The sequence below is a fragment of the Lygodium microphyllum genome, chromosome 3 (assembly GCF_053477565.2).
Source record: "Lygodium microphyllum isolate KBCC chromosome 3, Lygodium_microphyllum_v1.1.10, whole genome shotgun sequence".
Classification (NCBI taxonomy): Eukaryota; Viridiplantae; Streptophyta; class Polypodiopsida; order Schizaeales; family Lygodiaceae; genus Lygodium; species Lygodium microphyllum.
This window is the reverse complement of record NC_141137.1, coordinates 53,939,508-53,956,357: the sequence shown is the minus strand read 5'-3', so window position 1 is coordinate 53,956,357 and position 16,850 is coordinate 53,939,508. Positions and strand designations below refer to the sequence as shown.

Below are 16,850 nucleotides of genomic sequence, written 5' to 3'. Positions count from 1 at the left end.
TGACACTCACTTGCATAATCATCTTTACTATTAGTTAATGAGAGGTGGGGGGTGGGTGCCACATGGCAGCCCCCCACATCCCCCACAAGAAAAAAAGAGAATGCGGGGACGGGTGCCACGCATCCAGCACTCGCCCCCGCCCGCAAAAATCGCACCCGCCCCGACGCGAAGCGCTGGGCTGAGTCTAGGCGCGGAGCGCCTAGTTTTTCCTAACATGAGGAATTACCCCTATTACATTAAGAAGACTAGTGTTGCTCAACATTAAGAAAAAAAGACTTACTTGGTATGATACATGCTTTGCATCATAGGTAGATCTTTGCACATAGACGAACAAGGGCCCCCAACCCCCTTCTTCAAGCCTTAGTTTCTTTGTGGGTTCATCCACCTTCTGTGGTCTCAAGGTTTCTTGCAAGACCTAACAATCTGCTTGGAAGTTGGAACCTGGCGCTAGTGCTCATGAAAAACTTTTCTCCAAAGGAAGAGGTTGAAACCTAGCTAATTTCATAACTAAAATGCTTAAAAAATTGCTGGTTTTCCTCAAGACAAAACTTCAATTTATTTATTTATTTGTTTGGAGAATGCTTGAAATTTGAATGTTGCAAGATACCTGAAGGTTGAATCTGGGGGTTGAACTCACGCACCCATGTAGAGACCCACACGTTCAACCCACTTGGGTTACAATCCGTTGGCTCATTCGGTTTTTTAGGAATAAAGGACGGTTTTCTGTGAACAGTGCTTGGCACAGGAGCCATGGTGTATAATGAAAGATGAGTGGGGACCTAATAGAAGTAGTATGTCTGACAACTGAACCTTTGAAGACGGGCTCCTGGGTCGCCACTTCACAACCTGATACTTGACCGGCCCCGACTTGCTTGCTCTCTCTGGAGTCTGAATCGAGAGTGCGGACAAGAGAGGAGGGGAGGCTGCGGATTGGTCGAACCGAGGCAGTTCGATCGGGGCCTCTGTCATGACGACGCCCACAACATTCCACGTGATTGGTCCCGGGTTTTCCCCAGAATTTTAAAATTTAACCTTTTTTTTTCTAGCATTTTTACCATTTTTCTAATTCCTTCTTTTTGCCTCTTCAACGTTCTCAGGCACCGCAGACACTCTCTCTTTCTCCTGCCTTGTTTTTCGCCTGTGTGTCTTGCCTCGCGACGGATCTCTGTGCTAAGAATGGCTGCCGTCGCAGCGATATCGTCGCCCCCTGTCTTGCGGGCCGACGCGAGGAGCCATGGCGGCCTCACCTTCATCAGAAGCAGCAGCCAATGCCAATTCCAGGCAGCATGCAGGCTCCAGGGAGCCCGTAGTAGCCCCTTCTTTGGCCATAACCGAGATTCCTCCCAGCTCCGCCTCAGATCTACCCTTCCCCGCCTGCCAGACCGGCCTCGCCTAGGGTTGCTCCCCCCACCACGCGCCAGCGCCGCCGTCCCTGCTGCCCCCGCCCCCGCCCCCAAACCCGCCGAGCCATGGCAGGGTGCAGCCATCAAGCCCCTCCTCCTCTCCATCGCCACTGGGGTCGCCCTCTGGTTCGTCCCTGCGCCCTCTGGTGTGTCCCGGAATGCGTGGCAGCTCCTGTCCATCTTCCTGGCTACCATCGTCGGCATCATCACCCAACCTTTGCCCCTCGGAGCCGTCGCCCTCATGGGCCTTGGCGCTTGCGTCCTCACCAAAACCCTCACATTTGCTGCAGCCTTCTCCGCTTTCGGGGACCCCATCCCTTGGCTCATTGCCCTTGCCTTCTTCTTCGCTCGTGGATTCATTAAGACTGGGCTCGGTAACCGTGTTGCATACCAATTTGTACGTCTCTTTGGCAAAACATCCTTGGGGTTAGGGTACAGCCTTGTGTTCAGTGAAGCATTACTGGCCCCTGCAATTCCATCAGTTTCGGCTCGAGCTGGTGGTATATTCCTTCCTCTTGTGAAGGCTCTCTGCATCGCATGTGGTAGCAAAGCAGGGGATGGTACCGAAGGGAAGCTAGGATCGTGGCTTATGTTGACATGCTTCCAAACTTCAGTAATCTCTTCAGCCATGTTCTTGACTGCAATGGCTGCTAATCCGCTGAGTGTAAATCTAGCTGCGGGTGCAATTGGTCAGACAATAGGATGGACAGATTGGGCAGTGGCTGCATTGGTTCCTGGGTTGGTTTCCCTGTTAGTTGTACCCCTTTTGTTATATGTGATCTATCCTCCATCAATAAAGAGCAGTCCAGATGCTCCCAAACTAGCGGAAGAAAGGCTGAAGGAAATGGGCCCAATGACGAAAAACGAAACCATCATGGCAGTAACTTTACTCATCACGGTAAGCACATCGGCTTCTTAATTAGTATTTTTTTAATATCATTGTGGTGTGTCAAAAAACTTCATTTCAGATCTCCATACTTTGTCAGTTTGTGCATTTCATATTGTCTCAAATAGTAACCTCTTGAACCTCCTCCTTTAATCCCACCCTAACTTATGGAAACTTGCATGATATGATAAGGTGGATTGTTTGTTCGGTTAGATTATCTGTCACAGATTTACATTTTGAGTTTCTTTGTACTGTCTATTGGTTTTGCAGGTAGGCTTATGGATTTTTGGAGGAACATTGAAAGTTGATGCTGTCACTGCTGCAATTCTCGGCCTGTCAGTCCTTTTGAGCACAGGAGTTGTGACATGGAAGGAATGCCTTGCTGAATCAGTGGCTTGGGACACCTTAACTTGGTTTGCTGCCCTTATAGCCATGGCTAGTTATCTTAACAAATATGGATTGATTGCGTGGTTCAGTCAAACTGTTGTGAAGGTAAGTGTTATTGCATCATGTTAAGAAACAAGACTTTTAAGTCCTCAATAATTTGAATCCCAGGTGCATGTGAAAGCGCTTTTCTTGTTGACTTTTATACAATATGTTAAATGACTTTTTTAATCCTTATACAATGCTAGAATTGGAAGGGCAACCTATTTAAAAAGATTGCTTAGTATGAGAATCAGGGTTAACTGCCTTTCATGCAACACATTCTAGTTTCACTGGAAGATGATGTGGCAGCCTGTAGAAAAACACAGATCAGGATGATGATGTGGCAGCAAGTATGGCAGCCTGCTGCAACAAACGCAGGAAATTCTGCAGTCATCTGGGTAGGGCAGCAGCCAGCAGGTACAAACGCAGCAGTAGATGTGCCACATGGCAGCTGGTGACAACACAGCAGCAACAGTTGGGGCTGGACAGCAGCTGTAGGAGCTGTGGACTGCGTGATGAAGGTTGGAAACATGCCTTGGATGGGTGTAGACAAGGTTGGGTAGCTTTATTTGAGATGTTCTCTGTGAATGGGGTGTAGGTAGTGATTTTAGTGAAGGGAGTGAGCCCTGAAGTGGAAGCACGAAGTGGAAGCAAGAGCTATGGTGGTATTCAAATGTCACTGAAAGAATAAAGAATGAAGTGACAGTGATGGGCGCCCACCACCTGCAATGTACAGGTGTGCGGGTATTGTAAGTGTGACCAATATATGGGCGGCTAGGCACAGGTGCCTTTACCCCCAACAATCTTCTACTTAAGGGCGAATGTGCCCCTAATGAGGAGAGAATAAGAAAAAAGTGACAAAGTACAAATGTACATAAGTACGAGGGGATGAGGAAAGACGTCATCTCATCCAACACCTATTAACTTCTTAAGGAGGGCAAAGTGCTCCGGTGAGAGCCTTTTAGTAAGCAGATCTGCTGGATTTTGGTTAGTCGAGATCTTGACAAGCTCAATGGACTTGCTCTCAACGATCTCTCGAATAAAGTGGTAACGTACCTCAATGTGCTTCGTTTTCGCATGGAAGACTGAATTCTTGGCCAACTAAATAGCGCACATAGAATTTGAATGTAGTGTAGGAACCACATTAGTAATACCAAGGTGTGCCATTAGACGACAGAGCCAAAGAGCCTCCTTGCAAGTCTTAGTGGCTACAATATACTCTGCCTTTGCAGTAGATAGGCTTGCGCATTTTTGTATCCTGGACATTCATGAAATAACCAGCAAAAGTGAACACATAGCTAGAGGTGGACTTTCTATTGTTTGCATGTCTTGTATAATCAATGTCAGTATATCCCATGACTCTTGTATCCTAGCTACGATAACATATGCACATAGCTGCTGTGCCCTTTAGGTACCTGGTAATACCCTTAATAGCATTCAATGGCGTCTGCAAGGTGTAGTCATATAGCGTGTCACAACTCCCACTGCAAATGCTATGTTAGGATGAGTGGCTATCATGGCATATATCAAATTGTCCACTGTGGATGCATAAGGAATTTTGGCCATCTCGGCCTTTTGCTTATCGGACTACAGACATTTGGTTTGACTAACCTTCATGTGAGAAGGTAAAGGATAGCTAAAAGGCTTAACATCTTGTAGATGAAACTGTTGAAGGACCTTATGGATGTACTATTCCCGTGACAAGTAAAGAAGCCTCTTAGAGCGATTGGGTATAATGCGCATCCCAAGAATATGTGAGGCCTATCCCATGTCCTTCATCTCAAAGCTCTTTTTGAGTTGACCTTTTAAGGCATTCAGCTCATAGTAAGTACTCCCAGCAATATATCATTCACATAGAGGATTAATATCATAAGGCTGCCATCATGAGCCTTCTTCGTGTGTAAATACGGATCCATATCATTGCGAGAATATCTGTGTGAATGCATAACGGCATCAAACTTGTGATACCATTTTCTAGGCGCTTGCTTGAGGCCGTAAAGGCTTTTTGTCAATTTGCACACTAGGTGTTTCCTGTTGCCAAGATTTGCAAAGCCCTTAGGCTAGTCCATGTAAGTCTCATCATGCAAGTCCCCATAAAGAAAACCCGTCTTGACATCCATTTGAAAAAGATCTAAGTAAAGCTAAGAAACCAAAGCCAGTATCAAGAGTAGGGTAGTTATCTTTCACAATAGGAGAAAAGGCTTTATTAAAGTCCATACCATGTTCGTGCTTGAAGTCCTTAGTAACCAATCTGACCTTGTATGCCGGCTTGGAGTGTCCAGGGGTACTTTTTAACTTATACATCCACTTGTATGGCAAAGCACGCTTGCTACTAGGCAAAGGAATTAATCTCATGTATGATTTTTTTGCAGTGAGTCATACTTTGAGTGCATGGCCCTTTTCCAAGAGTGGCTATCACCTTTGCACTGAAAGGTGAGAAGGATCGAAGCTTGCACTCGAGAGCTATGGCGGGAGAGCAAGAGCAAGAAAGAGAGACAAGAAATGGGAACTCCAACAGTCACAATGTGTGATTGGGTCTTCCTTTATTCAAACTGTCACTAAAAGAATAAAGAATAAAGTGATGGTGACGGGCGTCCGCTACTTGCAGTGTGCAGTGGCGGTGACTGTCAGTGTAGTAATACACGGGCGGTTAGGCGGAGGCGCCTTTACTCCCAACAACCTTCCACTTAAAGACGAATCTGCCCTAGTGAGGAGTGAAAAGAAAAAGAAAAAGACAATACATGTACACATGTATAACAGGATGAGGAAAGACGTCATCTCATTCCACGCCCATCAACCTCCTGAGAAAGGCAAAGCGCTGTGTAAAGAGGCTTTTCGTGAGCAGATCTGCAGGATTTTGGTTAGTCGAGATCTTGACAAGATCAACAGATTTGCCCTCAACGACCCCACGTATAAAGTGATACCTCACCTCAATGTGTTTCGTCTTCGCATGGAAGACTGGATTCTTGGCTAACTGAATAGCACTCATAGAATCCGAATGTAGTGTAGGGATAGCATCAATACCAAGGTCAGCAACCAAACGACCCAACCAAATGGCCTCCTTGCAAGCCTCAGTGGTTGCAACATACTCGGTCTCTATAGTAGAAAGGGTCGTGTATTTCTGTACCCTGGACATCCAAGAAACACCACCTCCAACATAGGTGAATACATAGCTGGAAGCAGACTTCCTACTATTTGCATGTCCTGCATAATTAGAGTCAATGTACCCCATGACTTCTGTATCTTGGCTGCCATAGCATATGTACATATCTGCAGTACCTTTCAGGTACCTCATGATACCCTTCATGGCATCCCAATGTTTCTTGCCAGGTGTAGCCATATAGCGTACCACAACACCAACTGCAAAGGCAATATCAGGACGAGTGGCGATCATGGCATACATAAGACTGCCCACTGCGGATGCATAGGGAATCTTGGCCATCTCGGCTCTTTGCTCATTTGTCTGTGGATAATCAATCAGTGATACCTTCACATAAGAAGGCAATGGACAGCCAATAGGCTTTACGTCTTGCATGCGGAAGCGCTCAAGGACTTTATGAATGTACTCCCTTTGTGACAAGTAGAGGAGTTTCTGATGCCTGTCGTGTCTAATGCGCATACCAAGTATGTGAGAGGCCTGTCCCAGATCTTTCATCTCAAAGCTTTTCTTGAGCTGAGCCTTAAGAACATCTAGCTCATCATGAGCTTTCCCTGCTATCAGCATATCATCCACATAGAGTACCAAAATCAATAAAGAACCATCACGGGCTTTCTTCTTGTAAAGACACGGATCCATAGCACTCATGCTGTAGCCCTGTGACTGCATAAAGGCATTAAACTTATGATACCACTCCCTAGGTGCTTGCTTCAACCCATAAAGACTTTTCTTCAATTTGCACACTAGGTGCTCTCTGCCAGGTTCTGCAAAGCCCTTAGGCTGCTCCATATAAATCTCATCATGCAAGTCCCTATGCAAGAAAGTCGTCTTGACATTCGTCTGATATAAATCCAAGTCAAGCTGAGCAATTAAAGCCAAGACTAAGCGCAAGGTGGTCACCTTAACCACAGGAGAAAAGACCTCATCAAAGTCCACACCACGCTCCTGCTTAAAATCCTTTGCTACCAATCTAGCCTTGTATGCCGGCTTGGGGTGTCCAGGGGTACTTTTCAGCTTGTACACCCACTTGTATGGCAAAGCCTTCTTGCCCTTAGGCAAGGAAACCAAATCCCAAGTCTCATTCTTATGCAAGGAGCCTATCTCGGACTACATAGCCCTCTCCCAGGAGTGATTGTCACCCTTGCGCATAGCCTCATCATAAGTGAAAGGCTCTCCTGCATTTGTAACCAAGCATAATGCATTGAGGGTTGAAATCTATCAAGTGGACGGCTGTCTCTAGTAGACTGTCTCATGGCAGACTCTGCTGCCTGCCTAGCTGCCTCTCCAACACCCTGACCATGAGCATCTGCTGCAGCTGTAGGCTGTCCAATTGGCTGTGCAGGAGCTCTCGGCTCCTCCTGAAATATGACCCTGCGGATCTCAACAACTCTCTTAGGCTGCTGATGCTTCTTGTCTTCATGGAAGGCTACATCATGACTGGGGATGACTTTCCGCGCCTGCGGATCCCAGAGACGGTAACCCATCTCGCCTGCATCCCCATAACCAAGGAAAATGCATTTGACACTCTTAGGATCCACCTTACTTCTCTTGTCCCTGGGCACATGGCAAAATGCCTAACATCCAAAGACACGGAGATGCGCATAAGAGGAAGGTTTTCCAGTCCATACCTCCTCTGCAACCTGGAAATCCAAACCACTAGAAGGTGATCCGTTTATGACATGCACAGTTGTACTAACTGCCTCAGCCCAAAAGCTCCGTGGTAGGCCTGCATGGCTAAGCATACTGCGTACACGCTCTTGGATGGTTCTATTCATCCGCTCAGCCAAACCATTCTGGGGGGGAGGGATGTAGGGGGCGGTCAACTGACGCTTAATACCTCTCTCATCACATAACTGCTCAAAAGTACGTGAGACATACTCACCCCCATTATTTGTTCTTAGGTATTTTAGCCTATACCCAGACTAGTTCTCAACCAATGCAAGCTGTCTCTAAAACTTAGCCAAGACATCGGATTTCAGCTTAATGGGATAAGCCCAAACTTTTCGTGAAAAATCATCTATGAAAGTAACAAAATACTTTGCATCACCCATAGATTGACAAGGCATGGGTCCACAGACATTTGAATGTACCAATGCCAAGGGCTTGCTGATGCGTGGCTTACCAGACTTCTTATGCGTAGACCTAGTTTGCCTGCTATAAAGATAATGCTCACATGAATCAAAACATGCATAATCAAGGGGCGGTAAGTACTGCAAACCAGAGAGCATTTTCATTTCCTTCAAAGACATATGGGCCAAACGGTATGCCAAAGAGATACATGTGGGATAGAATCCACAGATAAAACATGATCAAGGAAAGAAGTGGATACAATCAAGGGATAGAGGTTGCCAACCTTGGCACCTCTCGTAATCACAAGTCTGCTACGAGTGATCTTCCATGCAGAGTCTCTAAAAGATACATGATAACCTGCGTCATCAAGCTGTCCAGCTGACATGAGACTGCGTGTCAAAGCAGGTACATGACGTACATCCTGTATAACAAAACTGTTGCCAGAAGGAAACTGCAGTCTAACATCACCAATGCCCACAATGTCAAGAGAGCTGTCATCACTCAAGCGCACAGAACCCGAAACAGTACGGTATGAATGAAACCACTCTCGGCAAGGTGTCACATGAAAGGACGCACCTGAGTCCAAGAGCCAACACTGTGCATACATAGAGTGTATCTTTGTCATCTGCGAAGCACTAGAAGAAGTTGCAAGGATATAATCATCATCATCAACATCCTCAGGGTGCATAACATTGATCTCTTTAATTTTAACACTGGACTTTGCAGGCACTATGCTGCGATCAGAAGATTTATCTTGCACTTTGTCTTTTCCCTTATCTTTGCATCTTTCATTGCGCAGCTCATGGCATTGTGGCCTAATATGGCCCTTTTTCCCACAATGGTGACAAGTAACATCTGCATTCTGTCACGGGATTTGCTACGTGACTTCCCATGAGACTTGGACCGAGATTTCTGAGAATCCCGTCCACGGCCACTGCCACTGCCATACTTTTCATATCCATCATTCCTGCGTCTAACTATCATAGCATGCGACACACGAGAGGCATCCATATTCTTACGGTTAACCTCTTCTTGTAGAAGAGCACTCTCAACATCAGATAATTTCAAGGTAGCAGTAGAGGCACATAATGCAGTGCGGAATATATCCCATGACTCATTAAGAGTACCAAGCAAGAAAAGAGGAGTGACATCCTCTGCAAAAGTGATGTCCTGCGAAGTCAAGTTCTTGAGTATAGCATGGAACTGGCTCAAGTGAGCAGACATAGTCACATTCTCCTTCATGCGCAGATCCATAAGCTGCTTCAGCCAATACATCTGACTCGTTGGACTTTTCTTGTCATAGAGATTCTTGATTTTATTCCACAACTGCCATGCACTCTGTTCTTCCTCAAATACATTGTAATGAACCTGTTCTGTGAGAGAGAATACAATAGTGGACTTGTATAACTCATCAAGCTTAAGCCATTCCTCATCTGGCATAGTTGCAGGTGGATGCCCGCTCAACCTCAAATGTGCTCAGCGATTTCTGCACCAACACCTGCCAAATCTGGCTCTTCTAATAAGAGTAACAGTACCATCAAGCTTAGTGATATTGAAAATAGCATGATCAGTGGACGAACTCGCCATAATGCAGGCTGAAAACGGTAGACAGTTCAAAACTGCTTGCTGTTTACTGCAGAAAATGACAAAAAAATCACCAAAATCGAGAGAAAATGGCGAGAAAAGTGTAACCAAAGCTGCTGCCCACCAAGTACTAGTGAAAGTATATCATTTTAGAATATTTCAGCATGAAAATTCCATGTCAGTCCGGAGTTATATGCTTGCTGTAATAAATGACAGCAGGGTACTGTGAGAGGCAATTGCTGACCAAATCATTGCACCAAGTCAAGAAATGACAGCCAAGACATGACCAGCTATAAACGGGCATAAATCAGCACCAAACAATCATCAAGACCCTGGCAAACACCCAAACATGTCACCAAAGCATCTGTCAGTGAGTAGGCATACCCCCTGGACAATAGGGCAAAGTATACATAACACTGGCAAGACCTGACACCAGTAGGTGTATGCTCACAAGAGTGCAAAGCCCAAGCTCAGGTCAAAAGCAACTTTAAGATATCAGTGCATGAACCATGCAACATTTCAGTGTAAGAGATTCCAAATCTCAAGCATCTGCAAAATGCTCAAAATAGCATAAACCTCTTGCTCAATGTCGGTCAAGCATACAAGATGCTCCCACTGGCACAAGAGGCGGATAAACAAGCTCAACAGCTCAATTAAACCAAGTCAGAGTACCAAAGACATGTAACCAAGACAATGTCTCAATAGCATCCCAAGAGCATGACGGCTACAAAGCAATTGTAGGTAGCATTCATGAGCAAGACATACATCCCAATAAATATCTTTGACAATCAAAGTGACATCCAATACAAAATTCCAGAATAGCAAATGAGAATCCAAGCCAAGTCTTCAGAGAGCACTAAAGCTCAACAGGTACATGGTACGCTGTGCCAAGACAAATGCATCAAGCCGTAGGCGTCGGGTAAGCATGTAACTAAAGAGCATATAACTGTCAAAGCACTGACCACTGTCAAGCATAGACCGATGTCAATAAGTGCGGGCTGAAATAAGCTCAAGCTTCCAAAAGCATCTGGATCCAATGACAAGCTCGAAGTCGTCCGTCGATGATTAATACATCATAGCATAATCCAAGACATACATCCGAAACCAATAGGCATATGTCAAAGCATGAAAGATAGCTTCAGTCCAAGAGTATTCAGCATGCATTTACTGTTATAAACTGAGTATTTCCAGCCCTACAATTAGGCCAAAATCATAGCATTACATGTAGCTTCAATCCCCCAATCAATCGACATCAGTAGAAGCACCACATAAGCCATAGGCATACAAATACATGTTGTCTCAGACCTGAAATCTGTTGCAGAATATTTTGTCATCAGAATTTGGCAAATCCGACATCGCCATCGCGTCCGGAGCGTGCCAAAACCCCAACTTAGACTCTTACCTTGCCTAAATCGGGTTTCGAATGCCCAAGATATGACAAAAAGAGTGATTTTTGGGCCAGATTTTGAAACAGGTGCAAAATAAAAGTGAGCTGGTTGGGGGGGGGTTTGCTGTCCCATGTGTCAACAATGGGGCCCAAAGGGGGCACAAATGGGGGGCAAAGAAGGCCTACACCAAGCCTCAGCAAGCCTTGATAGGCTGGAAGCAAGATCTAGGTGAAGGAAGCTCCAAGAGGTGTGAGCTATGGTTGCCTACAACTTGTGAAAACCATGTTTACCTAGATCTGTGGATTGAAGTAAAACTCTGAAATAATGAAGCAATAGCTCAATGTCAATGCCCTGATGGTGCCTCAATAGCCCGGGAAGAAGCTCGGGAAGCCGGGGAGTGACGGGGCTCAAGAGAATGAGCTATGGCTGCCGGGAAGGAGACCCAATGCGAGTGGGGAGTCGATGGGAAGCTGCGAATGCCATGAGCCAAGCTCAAGAGCTGGAAAACCGTGCTCTGATACCAGTTGAAAGATGAGAATGATCGAAGCTTGCACTCGAGAGCTATGGCGGGAGAGCAAGAGCAAGAAAGAGAGAGACAAGAAATGAAAACTCCAACAGTCACAATGTGTGACCGAGCCTTCCTTTATTCAAACTGTCACTAAAAGAATAAAGAATAAAGTGACGGTGACGGGCGTCCGCCACTTGCAGTGTGCAATGGCGGTGACTGTCATAGTAATACACGGGCGGCTAGGCGGAGACGCCTTTACTCCCAACATGCACATGGCCTCATTATAAGTAAGAGACTCACCAGGATTTGTCACCATAACATAATCCATAGAGGTCTCAAACCATATAGATTGTCATCTATCTCTAGTAGTCCGTCTCAAGCTATGAACCATGTAAATCGTGTGGAGTATCAGGGATGTGAGCCACGAGGGCATTAGTTGCAACTGCAACTGTAGGTTGTTTGGTTGGTTGTACAGTAATAGGAGGCTCTATTAAAATATCACCCTGCGTACCTCAATGACAAGCTCAGGTTGCTTATGCATTTTCTCCTTATGGAAAACAACACCATGGTTGCAGATGACCTTTCGAGCTTGCAGATTCTATAGGTGATGGCCCATCTTACCTGCATCCCTATAACCAAGAAAGATGCATTTTCTAGACTTAGGATCCAGTTTGTTGCGCTTGTCCTTGGGTACATAGTAGAAAGCCTCACAACCAAAGACACACAATTGAGCATATGAGGGAGGTTTTTTAGACCATACCTTCTCTACAACCTGATAGTCAAGTGTAGTACATAGAGACCGATTTATTAAGCGTACGGCAATAGTAATTGCTTTAGTTCAAAAATGTTGTGGTAGGCCTACGTGGCTAAGCATATTACAAACTCACACTTGAATTGTTCTATTCATGCGCTCAACCATACCATTTTGGGGTGGATTGTACGGGGCGGTTAATTGACGCTTAATATCTCTCTTGTCGCAAAGCTGCTCAAAGGCTTTAGAGATATACTCATCCCTATTATTTAATCTTAGGCATTTTAGTCTATATGCAAATTTGTTCTCAACCAAAGCAAGCCAATGCTGAAATGTAGCCAATACTTTTGATTTTTGCTTAATAGGATATGCCCAGACCCTATGTGTAAAGTCATCAATGAAAGTAATGAAGTACTTCGCGCCACCCAACGACTTGCAGGGTATGGGACCACATACATCTGAATGAATAAGAGCCAAAGGCTCACCCATGCGTGTCATACTGAACTTTTTATGTGTATTGTGTGTCTGCCGGCCATATAGACAATGTTCACAAGACTCAAAACGTTTATAGTTAAGGGACGGAAGATATTGCAAACGGATAAGCATTTTCATTCCTTTCAAGGACACGTGCCCAAGGCAACGATGTCACATAGACATGTGGAATTGCATTCACGGCCAAAATATGGTCAATTGACCCAAATACAAGCAAGGGGTAGAGAGTACTGGATTTAGCACCACGTGTAAGGACAAGATTCCTATGGGTAATCTTCCACGAGGAATCACCAAAAGCAACTACATAATCTACATTATCCAAAGTGCCAGTAGAGATAAGGCTCTTTGTGAGAGCAAGTATATGATGTACATCATGAAGAGTAAACATGCAACCTGAATCAAATTGCAGCTGGACATCACCAATACCAACTATCTCCAAAGCGAGGTCATCACCCAAAACGGACAGATCGAGTCATATTGTGATAGGAGTGAAACCACTCTATGCGGGGTCCCATGAAAGGAAGCACGTGAATCTATTAGTTAACATTGAATATACTTTGATAAAGCATCAGTTAGCTGTGAAGTATCAAGAGAAGAAGCTGCAAGTATGAAATCATTATCAGAATTAGTTTGCATAACATTAATCTCTTCAATCTTAACATTGGACTTGCTAGGGATAGTATTGCGATTATCATTTTTGTCCTGTACTTTACCCTTGCTATTTTCTTTGCACTTATCCTCACGCATCTTATGGCATTGTGGTCGGAAATGCCTTGCTTCCCCACAGTAATGACAAGTCAATGAGGACTTATGGCAGCCACGAGACTTACTATGAGATTGTCCGCATGACTGAGAGTGAGACTGTTGAGAGTGTCTCCCGCAACAGTCATTACCGTTCCTAGCATTATCGCCTTTAACTGTCAGAGCATGAGAGGTGTTGGAAGCATCAATATTCTTTTTGTTAACCTCTTTAGTTGAAGTGTACTCTCTACATCCTACATCTGTAATCCATAAGTAGGTATGTTGGCACACATAGTAGTACGAAAGGTATCCAAGTAGTATGAAAGGTATCCCATGATTCAGGTAGTGTAACTAAGAGGAACAAGGAAAGAAGAGTGCCCTTGAATTCAATTCTCTATGAAGACAAATGACTGATAATAGAATGAAACTCGTTTAAGTAGGTTGACATAGAAGCACCCTCCTTCATGCAAAGGTCCATGAGTTGCTTCAACCAATGCATCTATGAAATAGGGTTTTGTTTGTTATAGACATTGTGAATCTTTTCCCATAATTCCCATGCGGTCTACCCATTAGAAATAACATTATAGAACACTTGCTTAGGGAGGGATAAGATAGATGATGGTGGACTTACATAGCCCATCTAATTTAGCCCAATCATTGGGATTAATAACTTTGAGCTTGACACCCTTATGTTTCTAAGGCCTAACCTAAAACTTGTTAGATTTGGGCCTTTCGGTAGCTGTAGTTGGTGCTATTCAACTTGTCAATATTAAAGATAGCAGTATCACTCCAACCACGAGCCATAATGAAGGCAAACTAGTGCATAAATTGTCAAAACAGGCTGCTGTAATTACTGCAAACAACCTTGAAACCATTGCCATATCAAGCTGAAAACAAGGGGTACTGATCAAGTAATGAACTGTTCACAAACTCAATGGAAAGAACTGTCAAATGAAGGTGATTGCTCGCATAAATAGTGCACTAAATTGCAATTACAGCATGCTGAAAATGAAGTACAACAGTAAGAGATCAAGCCAAAGATGGGCAATCACTGATATAAGACAACCTGCAACTGCTAGGGAATAGCTCCAACTAGTAGTGAGTGAATATGCGACTGGCATTGAGAACTGTCAAAGAATCAGTGTGTTAGATTGAGATACATCCCATAGGCACAACCATCATGCATAGAGTGGGTCTCATGGGTAACAGAAGAGACCAACTGCAGGCACAACGGACTGAGCAATGTAACGGAAGCTCAATACATAACCAACCAAGATGCATACATCACTGACAACATCGTGATAGAGAGGTGCCAGCCCAAGAGGAATGTCAGATCAGCCCACTAAGCATAACTATGTACATAAAGCATGATAAGAGCATGTACATGTCACGAAGTCCCACCGTCCCACTGTAGGACCCTCAAACTCAACTGCATAACCAAATGCTCAATGCAATATCCAAAATGTCAAGAAGTGGTTCCCATTGGAACAAAAACTCATGCCAAATGAGCAAACAAAGCTCAAAGCATCATGTGGAAGGCATCTGTATGGGACACCAGTTCAACTCTAGGCCTTGGGGCAGTTCTGCCCACCCATCAGGATTGTGAGGTTCATGGTATGGGACACCAGTTTCTTGATGGTAGGAGCTTGGCACAACATGCTTGTGGTCCTAGGCTTGAGGGAGACCCAAGTTTGGCCAGGTTGGATGTGGTCTGATCTCCATTCCTTTATGCTTCTAGGTTCTCCATTCTTATATGCTTCCATGTGTGCACTTATGGCGTGTGTCATGTGTGCTGGTTGGAATCTGGATCTATGGGGCGCCTCAGTGATATCAGAGGATCAACCTGCTTTTACCACATGCCATAGTGAAGGGCCACATGCAAGAAGATGCGAGTTATTCTCTTACACGATGGGTGTGGAGGTCACTGCTGGCTGTTTCCCATGATTGCTCAGGCTGGGCAGCTTTGGGCACTGACCCATACATAACAATCAGACCCCCATACCTGTGCATAGCCATGGTAATGCTGCATTTTTAGTTCCATTCTGACCATTTCAAGAGAGGGAAGAAGGAATGCGATGATCCTAGCAGTGACTCATGGTTAGCGTGATGTCTATGCTATGTGAAGATTGTGAGAGCATATTGCCAGCCAGCAAAGAAGGCCAGTCAGTGGGAACTTCTCATTGAGTATCCTTTGGCTACAGGGTAACACAAACCCTACAACAGTCCCTATTCAGTCAACTTGGAAGTTTTGGCGAAAAATGGGTAATAAAAGGAAAGCAGCCCACATAGAAGACCAAAAGAAGAGTCAATGAATTCAATGCTTTGATTGCGAGGAGACAGGCCATTTCCATGCTGTTAAGGATATAAGACTAATGCTGTAAGGTAGATGTAATGTAGTTGTTCTCAGCAATCTAGCAGTGGAATATGCTCTCAAGAAGTATCCTTCAGCTTGCTTCTTCCATTTCAAAGCCCTTCAATCATTTTGATGTAGTCCAATTGGGAACACACACACACACACACACGAGAGAGAGAGAGAGAGAGAGAGAGTAACATTATGAAAAAAAAAAGAAAGAGAGAGTAACATTTATGGTTTTGACAGGTGGTTGGAGGGCTTGGCTTGTCATGGCAAGCTTCTTTTGGCATCCTAGTCCTGCTATACTTCTACTCCCACTACTTCTTTGCAAGTGGTGCAGCTCACATTGGTGCAATGTTCACTGCCTTCTTGTCTGTTGCTACTGCGCTCGGTACTCCTCCATTGTTTGGGGCCTTGGTTCTCTCCTTCCTTTCCAACATAATGGGAGGCCTCACACACTATGGTATTGGATCAGCCCCTGTTTTTTATGGGGCCAACTATGTGCCACTGTCTAAGTGGTGGGGATATGGGTTTCTTGTGTCTGTTGTCAATATTGTTATTTGGCTTGGTCTGGGTGGAGTGTGGTGGAAGGTTCTGGGCTTGTGGTAGAGCTGTTGGGGTTAGGTGTGGAGTGAAAGGGTCAAGTTAGGGCAATAAATCATCAGATATAGGTTTCCTTCAGGCTGGTCAAATCCTCATTCATCAACAGTAGGAAGGCTTTCAGAGGTCCCCTCTCCAATTTTGACTTAATCATTATTTTTATTTCCACCACTCAATTACATTCTCGGTCCTTTTTTAAAAATGCCTAAAAGTAGTCTTTCCCTTCCCTTGCAAGGAGCTGTAATTATATATTTTTGTTGGCACATTTTCTGTTGGTTGTCTGCTTGTGTTTTGCATTCCATTCAGTAGCATTGTTTACTAAAGTATTTTGTTCTGCCAATGGAGTCATGGAGTAGTGGTTGGAATGTGGGTTGAGTTATATGGGTGTGTGAGTTCAAACCCTATCCATCTGTGTCTAAAACTTTTTTCCCATTCCGACATGGTGAAAGGGAAGAGGTTGAATTATGACCAATTTTTTTGGGGGGAAAAGG

The 16,850-nt window shown here is 44.7% G+C and overlaps 1 protein-coding gene across 1 annotated transcript; it reads left to right on the top strand.

Moving 5' to 3' along the window:
• The first annotated feature begins 1,097 nt into the window (after positions 1 to 1,097).
• On the top strand, positions 1,098 to 16,629 carry DIT1 (dicarboxylate transporter 1). The gene is made up of 3 exons (XM_087670830.1): positions 1,098 to 2,301; positions 2,560 to 2,781; positions 16,006 to 16,629. Exons 1-3 carry the CDS (start codon positions 1,177 to 1,179, stop codon positions 16,366 to 16,368), a joined length of 1,710 nt encoding a protein of 569 aa, XP_087526956.1. The 5' UTR covers positions 1,098 to 1,176; the 3' UTR covers positions 16,369 to 16,629.
• The last annotated feature ends 221 nt before the right edge of the window (positions 16,630 to 16,850 follow it).

What these genes read in the sequence shown, in the direction of transcription:
- DIT1 (XM_087670830.1), top strand. Translation starts at nt 1,177, where the DNA reads ATGGCTGCCGTCGCAGCGATATCGTCGCCCCCTGTCTTGCGGGCCGAC. An exon ending in CAGTAACTTTACTCATCACG is followed by an intron (nt 2,302 to 2,559) that starts GTAAGCACATCG and finishes TTGGTTTTGCAG; the next exon opens with GTAGGCTTATGGATTTTTGG. An exon ending in TCAGTCAAACTGTTGTGAAG is followed by an intron (nt 2,782 to 16,005) that starts GTAAGTGTTATT and finishes TGGTTTTGACAG; the next exon opens with GTGGTTGGAGGGCTTGGCTT.